This window comes from Protopterus annectens, chromosome 1.part0, assembly GCF_019279795.1.
Source record: "Protopterus annectens isolate FY-2018-M chromosome 1.part0, PAN1.0, whole genome shotgun sequence".
NCBI classification, from domain to species: Eukaryota; Metazoa; Chordata; order Ceratodontiformes; family Protopteridae; genus Protopterus; species Protopterus annectens.
In genome coordinates this window covers 702,333,322-702,348,979 of record NC_056725.1, presented here as the reverse complement: position 1 = coordinate 702,348,979, position 15,658 = coordinate 702,333,322, and the positions used below count along the sequence as shown (strand labels likewise).

The following is a 15,658-nucleotide window of genomic DNA, read 5'->3' as shown; positions in this document are numbered from 1 at the left end:
ATATATATATATATATATATATATATATATATGAGTCTACTTCTGTTTGCCGAAATTACACTTTATCGAAGAACAGGAGTATGAACCCACTTCAACGAAAGTGCATTTAAGTGAAAATGCACTTTTGCGAATTACACTTTACCGAAGCACGGTAACAGTGGGGTTGAGGGAATATACCCTTTTCCCCACTGAAGTGCGAGCCTGGAGTTAGTATATTTAAGTAGCGGGGGTGCAGGGAGGCCTGCCACCTGCAAAAATGTGTATGTAGTGTGTTTAATGTATGGTTTTGTGCATCGGTAAAGTGTAAATATTTTCGCTTAAATGTACTTTCCTCGATAAAGTGTAATTTCGATGAACAGAAGTAGACCTATATATATATATATATATATATATATATATATATATATATATATATATATATACGCACACATACACACACACAGATGAAAAGGAGAATAGCAGCAATGGTAAAAAATAGCTGCCGAAGGGTAGAGGGTAAAGTACTAGCAATAGTACTTAAAAAGTACACAAAATACAAATAAAAAGGAGGTAAACAGCAGAAGAGGTGCGACAGATGTAGAAAAGTAAGATTTTACTAAAAACAGGAAAAGAGTACTTGGTAAAAGATTATAGAAGAAACACATAGTAAGCAAAAAATGTCTGCAGTTTATAGCGGCAAATGAGATCTGGGGTAATAAACCAGTTGAATTGTGGGTAGATGGGGAGGCTCCAGGAGGTTTTGGTTACCAAGAGATTTAGCAAGAGGTCGAGTCGGTTCTGAGGGATCAGACCCAAACTCATCCTTTGAGGATAATATGAAAATTGACAACTTCAGATCATATGTTTTTATAACACTGCTAACATATTGCAGAGAAACTAATTTTTACCAATAAAAATAATAATATCTGTAGGTTTATTACTAAGTGGCTAGTTTTGGGATATAAAAAGCCAAAGAAAATGAAACTGTACCTCTGTTATGAGGATAAACCAGAAGTGATTAAGGCTAACTCTTTACACACACACAAAAAAACTTGGAACCTTCCCATGCAATGATCATTCTCTTTATAAATAAGTGGTGCTTCTGAATATAAACATCCATACACAGTCAAGCTCTTTAACATTAAATGTTACGCCATTTGTTGTACAAAATTTGTAGTATATTTGGCAACATGCTCCCCATGCACAGCCTGTTATGTGGGCAAGTCAATCAAAGTTACAATTTATCCTTTGTTACAAGATTTTCCCAGGATCATGAGCAGATTTTTGATGTCATCAAAAAAAAAATTGGTATATTTTCCATTCCCAGACGGATATTTTGGACAAAATAGGGTCTATCCCGCACATTATTTTTAGAAGAGGAGTGACCTTCAAACATTTGTTGGAACAGGCCAGTACTGGGCTATGTACACAGGAAGGAGGCACGAAAAAATGCAGATTTTGCACCCAATGCTCCATGATTTGTACTAAAACTAAGATTAGAATTAACAAAGTTAATGTTAAAACCCAAGGAAAACATTGTTGTTCCACGAGGGGAGTAGTATATGTGGCTTTGTGCTGTGAATGCCAGGGATTTTTCATAGGGAAAATTAAGAGATGTCTGAAAGAAAGGATCTATGAGCATGTCAGAGACATCAGGACTGGCAAAAGTAACAATGCCTTATTCAAACACACTACCCATTTCACTGGACATGAATTTAAGTTTTTGGTCATAGAAAAGGTTTTGCAGGATCCATGTGGTGGCCCATGGGAGGACTACCTGGAGTTTAGAGAACTGTATTGAAAATTAAATTCAACACCAGTAAATTCCCTGGACTTAATGATGCCCTTAGTATCAGTAGTTTTTTTTTAAGACTGACGTCCTTTCAGAGCTAGTAGTGGACTCTGTGTTTTTTTGGGGGGAGATCAACAACAGTTATATGGGAGGTTGCTGCTGTAGTTTAATTTAGGGTTAACAACTTCAAGTTATTTGGTTGTAAGAGTTCACTGGTTTTTATGTTGAATCAATTTTTTACGTGTACGAGGGTTAAGATTGATCACTTAATTGAAATGTGTGCACAGGTGTTTTTTTACAGTGTATTGGTGCTTTAAACGGATACTACAGTTTTTAAACAAGATCAATTTTAAGTCATGAGACTTTGTTTTTTATATAAAATGGCTTCATTTAATTGATTTTTTTATTCTGATGAAGTCAGCTGATTGAGGCTGATGAAAGTGCTCAATAAACCGATTTCTGTACGTGGAACAGTTTCTTCGAGGTTTTTACTGTAAGTCTGTTTTCGGTTCTTGGTTTTTGTGATTAAGGGACAACTCATTATCGCTGTGGAAAATTAAGAAAGAAGGAAAAGCCATGAGAGCCTGAAGGTCAGTCATTTTTTGGCTGAATTGAGAGCCAAAAGAACAGTCTTCCAAGTACAATGCTGCAAGAAAGCCGAAGAAGCAGGCTTAAAAGGAGCCTGAGTCAATTTATGTAACAGGCTTCTTGGGAAGCCTGATATGAAGGACGCCATTACGAAATTGCTTGACCTAAAATCTAGAGGCCAGAGGAGGAATCAAGGGCAGACAAGCAGAAATTACTGACAGGTGAGCTTTAACTGAAGAATATGCTAACCCAGCATGGAGTAGATCACACAAATTACAGAGAACCAGAGGGAGCGAGAGAGGCATCAGACAGAAAATATTTTCAGTTTGGACATCTATGACATCCTTGTCGTGGTTTTCCTGGCCTTCTGCAAAATCAGAAGCACATACTCAGAAAATAGGTGCCTGAAAAGGATCAAAACCATATTACCCACAGCAACAGGTGAACAGTGGACAAGTGAGGCTGGATAAGTGACCCCTTGTCTTGTGTGAGAAGATCCACCTAGTGAGGTAACTTGTGGCGACTGCCCCTGGCCAAGTGAGAAAGGAGGAGGAACCAATGCTGTCTAGGCCAAAACTGAGTCATTATCAAGATTATGAGAGGGCCCTGCCTGATCTTGTGCAAGACTCGTGGTAACAGAGGAAGGGGAGGTAAGGTGTACAGAAACAACCACTTCACAGGAAAAGACAGGGTTGCCCACTTTCCAAGTCAGAGAACTTGTGACTCTGGGATAGAATAGAGGAAGTTGTCTGTTCAGAGTGGTGGCAAAAAATATCTACCTGAGGAATACACCACTGATGGACAATGTCCATGAACACATCTCTGTGAAACATCCATTCGTTAGCTTGTGTGATGGACCTGCTCAAAGAGTCTGACACTAACACTGTGCTCCGAGGGAAGAACTAGTCTGTAAGAAGATAAGACCTTGTTCCCCCTGTTTGATGACATACCACATCATTGTGTTACTGTCTGTGAAAATTTTAAAGGGCCCAAAATGAAACAGGGAATGAAAAGCAAAGAACTATAAGCAGATCCCTCATCTCCTTCATACTGATGTGATCCAACCTCTGATGTAGAGGCAGGAGACCCTGAATCTTTGCAGAGCTAAATGAGCCCCCCCCCCCCATCCCCTGTCTGAGGAGTCTGTAAATAGCTCTTCAGCTGGGACTGGAGCTTAGAAATGAAGCCCTGGTTTTTAGAGAAAGTTGATGAACCCATCACTGAAGCTCAAGCTTGAGACAGGGAAGTAAGGGTATAGGAAAGTCCAAGGGATGGCAATGTTGGACCCACAGTGACCTGAGGTACCACTGAAGACTTCTCATGTGGAGTCTAGCTAGAGGGAGCATGGGAATGGTGGAAGCCAAGAACCCAAGGACCCTGAGAAATTCCCTGGCCCTGACTGAAGCCAGAGGAAGAAGAGACTGGAAGAGGCAGTGAGAAACAGAGCCTTGGGGTCAGGCAGAAATGCCAACATGGGGATTGGTCTACAGCCTGCAACCAAGGAAAATATGTCCCTAAGAAGGCATCAGGGTTGATTTCCAGAAGTTTATGGTGAGCCCAGACTCTGAATGAACAGGCTGTCCAGGTAGGGAAAGATATGAATGCCTCTCATCCAGCAAAAGGCAATGACAGCAGCTAAGCATTTGGTGAATACTCTTGGGGCAGCAGAGAGGCCAAAAGGCAAAGCCGAGAACTGAAAATGCAACGTAGAAACATAAAAATATTCTGAATAGAAGATGGATGAGAATAAGAAGTTAGACATCCTTGAGATCCAAAGTGACCAGGAAAGCCAGGGGTTGAAGGGGAAATAAAGTCTGAAGAGAGAACATCTGAAAATAAGGAATTTTGAGAAAGGTTTTGAGCTGCGAAAGATCCAGAATTGGTCACCAAATGCCCTCCTTTATGGCAACCAAAAACATTCTGGAAAAAAAACCCTCCGTACCTGAGCAGGAGACATAGTTTGAATAATGCCTGGATCAAATACAGAATGGAGCACTTCTGGGAAAAGTTGTTCCCAAGGAGGTTAGGGGATGCCAAAAAAGGGAGGATGGGATTACAAACCATGAAATATCCCTGGAGGATGATGGACAGAACCCAAAAATCTGTTGTAATGCTTAACCAATTGGGAAGAAAGGGGAAAAGATGACAGGATAAGGAAACCTGGCTGAGGAAAGGGGAAACACACTGTCAAATGGAATCCAGCTTATACTGTAAATCAGGTTTCTGGGAGGTAGGGGTTTGAGTAGATTTAGGGGGCTCACATTTAGAACCCATTTTTCCTTTAGGTAGAGGATGAGGCGGTCTACCAGCAAAATACATTTTGGAAGGATAACTCCTCTGAAACTTAGGAAGAGAAGAAACAAAAACATGTTTCAACTCCTGCAAGGCTTTACCATTATCCCAAAGAGACTTGAAAAGTTCAGCAGCAGCAGTACTAGAAAGATTTTTATTATCCAAAGGAGCACCCAACCATCTGGCCTTAACGTCAACAGGCAAAGCCTGAAGATGAAGCCAAGACTAACGCCTTATAGCTGAACCAAAGGCCACAGCCCTGGAGGAGGCATGAGCAGCATCATAGCTGCATTTAACAGAGTAACAAGCAACTTTAGTGGTACTGCCCAACACGGAAATGGCAGAAACCTTCCCTTCAGAGTTGGGCAGGTCAGAGACCACTTTGGAAGCCTGAGAAAGGAAGGCCAAAACACATCTGGTCATATGAGCCTGGTAGTTGATGACCTGAAAAGACAAAGTGACAGCAGTGTAAACCTTTTTTCCCAACCTCTTCATAGCCCTACTATCCTTTTCTGAAGGGAGCAACCTGGTAGAGGGCAACAACTTGGAGGGCTTGTCAGAAGAGTCAGACCCTACAGAATGATCAGCAGAAGGGCATTCATAAAGAAATTTGCATTAGTCAGAAACTTAGTAAAATCTATTCAGTTTCTTGGGTGTGGGGGGCTAACAATCAGGGGACACAGAAGCAGCTGAAAAGGTAATCAGGAGGGCAGCCAAAACAGGGGGAATGGTCAATGGTCTAGGAGACTCCATCTGAAGGAGCTCATGTAATACCTTGTCTGAATGTCAGAGACTTGAGAACAATCCCAATTAAAGAAGTCCATCATACAGGCAACAGTAAGTATCCCCAAAGAAGAATTCCTTCAAAGGGAAATCTGGACTAATAGAATCCTCTTCCTCTGAAATACAGCCCATGGGGGAAGGAATTTTAGAAGAGTAAGCAAAGGAGTATTCTCTAGAATCCAGGCCCTCATCTGGAGAATCTAGTTTCCTGGGTCTTTTAAAGGAGTGAAAGACCAGGGTGCGGCAGACACAGACACCCCTCGAGGAGGTGTTAAATCCACTGAAGCATTAAAAAAAAAACAGAGTAAAATCCTGCCATTCATGTTGTGTATTCTAAACAATAAGTGGAAATATGCTTGGTGTTCTGTTTCTTTTTCAGCAAGATGTCTGCACAAAATACCCTCAGAGGGTCAGACCCCTGGCGACATTCAATAAGTGCAGTAGAAATCTCCTCCCTTTTTAAGATCTGCAGAATTCTCCTCGGCCCCTTGGATATAATCATCTGTGGTTTCCCCCTCAACATTAGGATTAGACATTAATAAAGCCTATGAAGATGTGAGAGAAGTCAGATCCATCACAGCCTCTGACGAGGTCACAGCAGAGGAATACAAGGCAACCATCAGATGATCCTTTGGGCTTTCACTAGTCTTGACACAGAGAGACTGAGAGACGTCTGGGGGAGGATCAACAGCAGCAGCATCAGATCTAAGTTTTCTGGCCTTTTTTCTTGGCAGATGGCTGAGCCTCGGTACAGGAAGATTCTGCCACAGTACCTTGAGCCAACAGCTTAAGATGTTGACTTTTGAGGTAAAGAGTAGAGATGACTATGAAGGGTATTACGGACAAACACCTAGCAAACAGAACACTGCATATGGTTTTGGGAAGCACCCAGACACTGATTGTGGCAGTCTTTGTGGGGAAATCTGCCTCCATCACTGACATTTACTTTCTGGATGACATGAACCCAACAGCACAAAAATAAAAAAGAAAGATGAGAAGAAACCCCAACGGGGAACTTATCTGAAATGAAGCTTGGTAACCAGCATAACAGAAGGGGGTAAGACCAATGTTTCCACAAAGGAATTCGGACTGATGGCAAAGTTCTAAGTGTATGTGTCCATATGTCACCTTTATGCCGTACGCCTTGTGCAGGGATTGTATGTGTGACATATGGCAACGATGAGTACTATAGGTTTGGTATACTGGCTGGATGTTGGACTAACCTTGGCAGGAGATCTATTAGATTATGAATACTGCAACAGTGATATGGAAGGCTACCTTGAAGTGATAAATCTATTACACTTTAAGTGACTGCACTTAAACTTATGCCCTCCTGTTTTTGCGTATTGTTTACCAAACAATACAATATAATATAATAGCTTGACAGCTCATGTGATTGTTGCTATACTCATTAAAGTATGACCTCCAAACTGAATGCTGACTGATTGTTAAGAATCATATGAGTACTATTTAAGTTATGCACTGGTTTTAATACCTGAAGAAGTGCAAGATATGAATGTTTATGTGACTTGTTGATGTTCTTCTGATGCATTTATTCTGAAGTCTTGTTATAAATATAAACAGAAGAATTAAATTAAATTCCTGTAGTGTCCGAGAGTGATGTTTTTTAAACTAATTGTTTTACTGTTACATTCAAATAAATTATGCTTACTTTAGATATCATCTAAGTACAACTGAGTAAGAACTTACTATAATAGTAGACTGCTTTTACAACAGTCCTAACTACTTGGACTTCAGCCGCAGAAGGCAGGCTGTCCAGTCTAGTTTCCAGTGTCCTTCATCCCTCTAGGTGTGGCAGACATCCACCCATCAGAGACATCAGGACACTCCTAATGTAAGAGTGATGTCCAGCTACACCACATTAGAGTTTTCTTCCCTAGAAACAATAAACCTTGAAAGCTAAGAAGCAAAGTCCTTGGAAAACCAATAGGGAGACAGACAGACTCTGAGATTCCAGCAGACTGGTGTGGTAAAAGAGAGGACGGGCTTCCAAATTCAGTTCACACTGTGGAGCAGGCCTGAGGTAATGTATGAAAAGGGGAAGGGTGAGTAAGTCCATGATAACCAAACACAACAGAGGGGATGAAGGATGGGAAAGTAATAATGCAAAACTGCTCTACTATATGGGAAGTTCTTACACAATTATACCATTTTTTCCCCTTCACTGTTCCAGTACTTCTGTCCTTGGGGATGATTTCTAGAGCTCATGGGGATATATGGGGGCCTGGATGGAACAGCTAGGTTGCAACACACCCTGCATAATGGTCATAGCAAACCCAGCTCATGCCCTGGAAGAGATGTCCAGTTTTAGAGGTGGAAAAATATGGACAGTGGATAATGGACAGTTGCTTGAAAGCCTCAGAAGTCATTCCCTTGAGGGAGGACACAGTAATGGCCATACTTTTAGAGCTGTGGTCTATTTTCTTACCTTTGTAGGAGTAACAGAACATGATAAAATGAGCCAACCATCTGCTTGGACACAACTCTTCTCCCCTTGCACACTGTGTTGGAGATGAACAGCTGACTGGAACTTCTAACATTCTTCATCCTGTCTGAATATCTCAGCTGGCTGTGCACATCCTGGGAATGCAGTATATCCCCCAGTCTCCATTTTCAGGATTGGTAAAAAGACAGTTTACTGAATGGCTTTCAGAGGGTAAGTTCTGTAACTAATTTTGGCACCACTTGTCAAGATAACTATTAACAAGGACTGTTGCCAAATATCTGGCTGATGCAGAGGTCAGCTTCCCCAAAACCAATGACTGTGTAAAACTAATGGAATGAAGTATTTCAGCAACTACTTAATTACTGATGGTTTCAGTTCTATGAGAAGGAAGGAATGCCACACCTTTTGCATCTTCCCAGAAATAATGGCTAAAAGGATTATTTAAAACATTCATTCTGTACCTTAATATCCAGGCCAAATTGATTTTCCCAGCATCCCATACAAAACAATGTCTCAGCTCCTCTGTGCTGCACTTACCAAACTATTAAAGCTTTTTTAAATGTTGTATCAATCATAAACTATTGAAATTATTCTGCCATACATCAGCATTATCCAAGAAATAATTTCCTCCTCACGTAAGTTTCCACAAAATGGAACAATTTTCAAGTTGCAGCCTGTTTTATTCATTAATGCTAGAAGGTAATCAGACCATGATGACAGCACACTTAAAGGCTCTCAGCAGCTATGCTAATCTCATACAAGGTGCTTCTAACTGATTTAATCTGGCATTTACAATACAAAAAGTTCACTATAAGCTTGTGCCATTGGTAAGGCAAACAAAATGCACTGCAACAAGATCTCAGCCAAACAGCATCGGACCTCAGCTGAAAAGAAATACACATTTTTGACAAAAAGCAAAATAGCATACTCCTGGGCATTAAACTTTTGCCTCTGTATGCAGAAAAGCACAACCTCAGCCTATCTACTCAAAAACATCTTGCATAAACAGACTTTTTTGCTGCCAATTCTTTTATTGTTTCTCTACTGATACGCAGATCTCAACTTCTCATGTGGATAGAGAACACACAGCTGGAAGAGCTTATCAGAACACAATTGAATTATGTGAGAGTCGGAAAGTCTTTGTGTGGAAGGAATGCGATGAAAGACATATTAAAGAGTGACATAGAGATGGGAATATATTGGAGTACATACCTGCTGCAAAAGCGTGACAGGTATCGATACAAACGCCAACACGAGATTTATCCTTCACTAGACTTATGATCTGCTGCAGCTCTTCAAACTTTCCCCCAACTGTATTTCCTTGGCAGCTCATGTTTTCAAGCACTAAAAAGAAATAAAAGTTAGTTTGAGTGAGGCAGTGCTGCACTGTCCTTTTAATGACTATTGATCAAATCAATTCACCTCGGCTCCCCACGTTCTAAATGACACAATCTATTGTGGCTCATGTTCACTTTTGGCATATATCTTGATCACACTGCCAATGCTGAGCTTCACTAAAATATATAATGCAAATTTTAATGCTGCTGTTTTCACTGACAATTACAGACACACATCACTAAACATATATTTTGCTTACAAGACAACTTCAGAGTCTATTATCACAGGAGACTATGAAACTCAAATCTGATGACTGTAGTACGTAAGCCTACTCAAAATAAGTAATCTTGTCTCTTCAATGTTAATTAATTATTGCAGTTGTACCATTAACTACAGTGTGTAATTACAGTGAAACTAATCCAGTCAACAACAGAAACATGCAACACTGGGGAGAAATTAAGTCCAAGCTAAAGAATCTAGTCCTTCCACCGTCCACATTAATGACTTACAATGGACTTTAAAAGTACCCTGTCAACAGCCACTGTTAGCCACAGAGTTTACCAAGTGTGTAAGGAAAAGAAGTAGACAGCCAGGTCTTTCTTCTACATTATTCACACACCCCATGCACATCTAGGTAAATTTGGTATCACCAGCCTACCACAAAAGTCTTTGGGAGGTAGAAGGAAGCTGCATTCCTTAAACACTAATTTCCTTGCGCACCCTTCATTTTGTACTCCTTGGTTCTACCCTTCCTTTACTTTTTAACATTCAAAGTCTTTGCTACCCACTTTTGTTTATCACTGTAGGAGACTTTGTTAATTAGCTATGTACTTTTGTCAACTTAGTTTTATGTTTTAATGAGTATGTAATTGTGGAGCTTTTCTCCCCAGGTCTCCACTGAAAAAAGGCTCTGACCAAGTTGGATCAACCTGGTCAACAAACAAACAAACAAATAAATAAATTTAACGTATAATGACATTTACAAAATGCTAAGTCTATTTTACAGACGTGATACTTGGCCTTTATTAATATGCTAATTGGATAGGTTAAGTATCTTTGGTTCCCCCATCTTTACACACACACACACACACAAACATTCCTGTAATGCTTTCTCTTGAAATTTCTTTCACTACTAACTTCAATTCCTTATTAATACTGACTGTAACTGAACAGGTAACCACACATTGGGACAATCTCTTGGTTTTGCTAACACTGCCATATCTGATGATCTCCCAAGAGGTTTACAGTGGTATATTTGGAAAAGGTGGCATAAATGCTCAATGATACCTCAAACACACACAGTCAAGATGAATGCACTGAATGACAACACTGGCAATACTGAGAAAACATTTTTCAAACTAAGAGAGAAGTGTTTTCAGTAGAGGTTATTATGGGCTTGAGTTCTATGCCCTCAAATGTGTTATGATGTCAAAGCTAGTAATTCATGCTTTGTGGACATAAGATACACAGCTCCATTTATAATGGGTATTTGTGGCGTCTCTATGGTCCAAATAAAAGGTGTACTTTATACTAAGAGTTGAGGACTAGGACTGTAATTACTTGAGGTTGCAGTTCTAAATACCACAGCTGTCATTTAGCACTCAAAGTGACCACCTGACATATATCTCAAGATATTCTTCCAGCATTCCTTCTAAAAGCTCTACAAAGTTTCTTAAGACCTGCATTTGCAGGGGCATGACATCTTCTCTGTGTGTGCTGTTTCTCCCATTGTCTGCCAACAAATGAGTCCTACCCCCCATAAGCCCAGCAAAATGTATGAATATGGCCTTAACCATAACCTTGGTAGCTGATGTGAGCACCTACATCAGTGTAAGGGTGTCTTACGTATCTCTCCCTGTGTGTGCATGCTCCATCATATATGTCCATGACAGCTACTATTCCCAGCTTAGGAATGGCAAGCTCATTCTCTCCGAACCAACAACCACTGTTGCACAGCTTCAGTTGGTCAAGGAGGAACCACCATCTCCCCAAAGGATGGATGAGTCATTGTCAGTCACTTCCACCCTCCTCTATCTGGTGTCTTCCAGCAGTTAAGATCCTACTCAATCTTGGCTTATTTAGGTGGGAGTAAAGGCTGTCTCTCTCTATGCCACAGAATTGGGATGGTGGGGGTGCCATCTGTGGCCCTCAACAGCTTTTCAGAATCTGGGTTGGAGAGGGTTCCTGACTCTTCAAACTGGGTATTATCTGTAAAAGTAAATGTAACACAAATATAAATCTAGAAAGTTTAGCAAATCACAGAAATTTTGCAGAAACTTGACAGATAATGTGACTAGACATGTATAAGTGGCACCTTACTTCAAGAGGTCCTGTGCAATGGGCATCATGCTTTAGATGACTTCCAAAGTGTATAACCACCAAAGGGGAAGATGCAGATGAGGGCCCTAGGGAAAGAACTACAGAAAAAAAGCACAGGAGCACACAATCTCCTCCAAAAAAGGGCAAAATGTCACAGAAATAACAGCAAGTCCAGGAGCTTTAAATAATCAGAAACAATACTGGTATACTGCACATGGGAAGCTACCCAACACTGGATATTCATGATCTTTTAAAATATGCAAACTAGGTGATGCCAAAGAACATAATCATCACTGCATAAATTATCCATTAATGAGCATCCCTACCCCCAAAAAAGCAAAGAAAAGAAATAGCATAAGTTGAGAAACATGTGAGCATATTAAATAGGTTTACAAGTAGTTACAAGGGTTGCAATCCAGAAGAAAACTGAGGAGCCAGGCCCAAATTCCAAGTTGCCCCAAGCACTGTCTGGTTAAGTGAATTGGTCAAGCAAGAGGCACATAAAGGTTAAGGGAATTAAAACTCTACACCACAAGAACTACAGCTGACAGCCTTAACCCTCTGCACCAACAGACACACTAATAAATACTTCTGGCAAACACCTGCACTCAGCAAAAGTAAGCCTTCCCCACATGACATAAATACAACTGGAATAGGACAAGAAAGAAGTGGGGGAAAACCTAAGTAAATGTGTTCATAACATTTTAGAAGCAAGATCAAAATGAAAAGTCCAAATTATGAAAAAGTTCCCAGTTAAAAAAAATGAGGCTGGGTATCATTTCTACTGCCAAGTCCATTCCTTCCCAATGACTATCATAAGGAGTTACTAAGCTACTGACCCTGAGGCACTTATAAGCCTAGCCAAGAGTTTAGCCCATGTTTAGACAAATCAGCATTCGATACCCCTGTCCAGCAGGGACACAGGTGGAATCCCAGGGAAGTATTTTCTATTTCCCATCCAGTAAAAAAGGTTGTGCTTAAAAAGGGGTAAAGAGGTACTCTGCCTGACCTAGAGAGGGAATCTATTCCACAGATGGGGGAGTCTCTGGGACACAAATCTGTCCCACCAACAAGTCCTACTGATGTCACAGACCAGGCCGAGGCTGTGCGTGCAGGTTACTCGAGTGGAGCTTAACTTCCGGATATGCAGCAGTTCCATCAAGGGTCCGAGATCGCCTTATATGCCAGACAGAGGTCACCAATCAGGAGTCTGTATGAAACTGACTAGTAGGATAGGGCTTTTAGCCTAGTTGTGTATGGTAGATTTCTGAGACCCTGGATTCTCTTGGTGAGGAACCTCTGTGGTATATGCCAAATGGGGCACTGTACTCAATAACGGGGCCTACAAGGGAAGAATACAGGGATGTTATGACCTTCTTGTCCCTGGATGAGATACTCTTACGTATGAGGTGGGCCATGTAGAAAGCTTTCCGTACAATGGAAGCAACGTGGTGGTCAAAAGTTAGGCTGCTATCAATCTGGGTGCCCAAATTCCTCATGACTGATTCTGTGCCTAGGACGTTATTAATGTGATAATTTGTGGGGATGTCACTCTCTCCAATGGGATGTATTCAGCTTGAGGCCATGTTTGTGGCACCAGTCATTTGTTTGGGTGAGACCCTCTTGGAGGATGTCCATGTCACTAGCGGAATTGATGACAGCACCCAGTTTGCAGTCAGCTACAAACTTGATCAGCCATAGACCTCTAGTTTTGGCCTGCACTTCAGAAACATATATCCCAAACAACAGAGGCCCAAGACTGAACCCTGGGGTACGCTGCATGAAATGGGTCTACTGCTTGAAGTGGCTTCCTCTATTCTGACTAGGTGGGTTCCATCAGTGAGCCAGTTATCTACCCATCTGGTAACATACGGACTGATGTCTAGTTGAGAGAGTTTATCAATTACGTCTGAGTGGGGAATAGTGTCAAAGGCCTTAGCCAGATCAAGGTAGGTGGTGTGCATCGTCTTCCTCTTGACCATGGCCTTGGTGACGGTCTCTAAAAAGTTGAACAAATTTAGCAGACATGACCTCCCACTGACGAAGACAAACTGTGTGGGATCGAGTGTTTGGAGGTTGCCAATGTCCTTGTTACTGAGTTCCATGCTAATCCATTCCATGGCTTAGCAGATTAGGCTAGTTAGGCTGATGGGTCTATAATTTCCCAGATCGGTGGATGCTCTACCTTTGTGTAAAGGGATGACAGTGGCTCTTCACTCAGCTTTGGTTGAATAGGGAGCCTAATGGTGCTGCAAGTTCCTGCCTGAGTTCTTGTAGGATGCAGCCTGGGATGTTATCAGGTCCCATGGAGGCTGTATTTTTTGCCTTTGAGAGAGCAGTGATGACCTGATCCCTAGATATAAGGGGAAGGGGGCAGGTACTGGGAGTGTCCTAATTTACTGATGGGGGGACAGAGGGGTGAAATATTCAATGAATTTGTCAGCCAGTAAGTTTGCTACATCTACATCATTTGTATATGTGGTGTCCTTGACCACCAGTTCTGAAGAGATCTAAGTGCTTCCTTTGAGAGTGTGGACATATGTGAAGAAGGTCTTATGACGGTCTCCAGTACATGTGGCCAATTTGGACTCGAAAGTTGCTTTGAAGGATTTTATTAGTGCTCTTATATGCTTGTCGAGGCTAAACAGAGACTGCTTCCAATTGGACACCTTCTTCTTCTTGGTCCTGGACAACAATTTTTTTCTTTCGTTATAGAGTTCATTTATTGCAGATGTCCACCAGATCGGTTTACTCCTACTTGCGGAGGATGACTTAGTCCTGTCACGTATTCCTGATTCCATACATCTATATAAATGTTCGTATAGTGCTTTGGTATAGTTTTGGATACTGGTGCCAGTTCCTAGAGAGGGGAGGGGGCTGTGAAGCCGTTTATACCATCCCTCAGGAGGCTGTAATCAGCTTTGGAGAAGTTTCTTTGACCCTAGCTAGGGGGGATTGGGGGAAGATGGTGACTTCAAAAGTGACCACTTTATGGTTGGATCTTACCAGGGAGGATTATACTGCAGGGATGCTGCAGTGGTTACTCATGTTGGTTAATACCAAGTCCAAGATATTATCACCTCTTGTAGGCGTATCGACTAGATGTTCCAAAACATTTGCACCGACAAAATTGAGAAATCTCTGGGCATTTGTATTCAGGCATAAGCAGTTCTTCCAGTCTATGTTTGGGTAGTTAAAGTCACCCAGGATCATGGTAAAGGGTTGAATCTTGATAGATTTAAAGCGGTCCAGATAGGCAGACTGGGCATATTAAGTCAGATTTGGGGGCTGGTAGCTAGCTATGATTTGTACAGGGGTCTCTGTCAATAGTTAACTGCACCTGGAGTGTCTCCAGTGTGTCATACTGTTTTTGACCAGCCTGGAGGTGTGTATGTCTTTAATATACATTGAAACTCCACCTCCTTCGGCTTTACTACCCACAGTTTGGGGTCTGAATGTATGATACGATGAGTAACCAGGTAAGGCTGTGGTACTCTCCATAGCTTTGAACCAGGTTTCTGTGACTACACAGATGTCAGCATTTTCCAGGGTTAAGAAAGTTTGCAATGAGTGCAGTTTAATGTTTGGACTCCTAGCGTTTAGTAGCATGACTTTTAATTTGTGTTTGGTGAAATTTCTATGTTGGTAGCTTTAACCGTATCTATCATCCCTATATTCCTTAGTGAAGTACATTAAACTAGTCGAGTAGAGTACAACCACACAATGAAATGACACTAGTGGTATACATTTTATATGCACATGCGAGAGATTGGGATAAGAAAATATGCCATCTCTGGGTGATGAGTTCCACCTCATTTCAGCACCTACAAATAACAGCTGCTATATGAAACCTGAATGGAGACTGACGCGGGTATTGTTTAAGTTAGATTCTGATAAACAGAAACATTCGGTTTTCATCTGCTCAGAATAGGGACAGTTCTTAATAAATGATGTGAAATAAAATCCCCCCCTTCCAAGATTCAAATACTCCACAGGAAGGTCTAACACAGACAAATGACTTGTACCAAAGCTATGGCTTACAACTGTCATCAATAAAACACCTCTAAGAGTTGACTCAATAGTCAAGGATCTGGTAACTC

General features: G+C 41.3%; 1 protein-coding gene across 2 annotated transcripts in view; it reads right to left on the bottom strand.

Annotated features, from left to right (window-relative positions):
* LOC122794156 (endonuclease 4 homolog) overlaps positions 1-15,658 on the bottom strand; it is a 1,200,618-nt gene that overhangs the window by 151,715 nt on the left and 1,033,245 nt on the right. For both annotated transcript variants that reach the window (XM_044062356.1, XM_044062362.1), the window contains exon 7: positions 9,114-9,245. In XM_044062356.1, the coding sequence (XP_043918291.1) occupies positions 9,114-9,245 (132 nt within the window). The remainder of the gene's footprint in view (positions 1-9,113; positions 9,246-15,658) is intronic.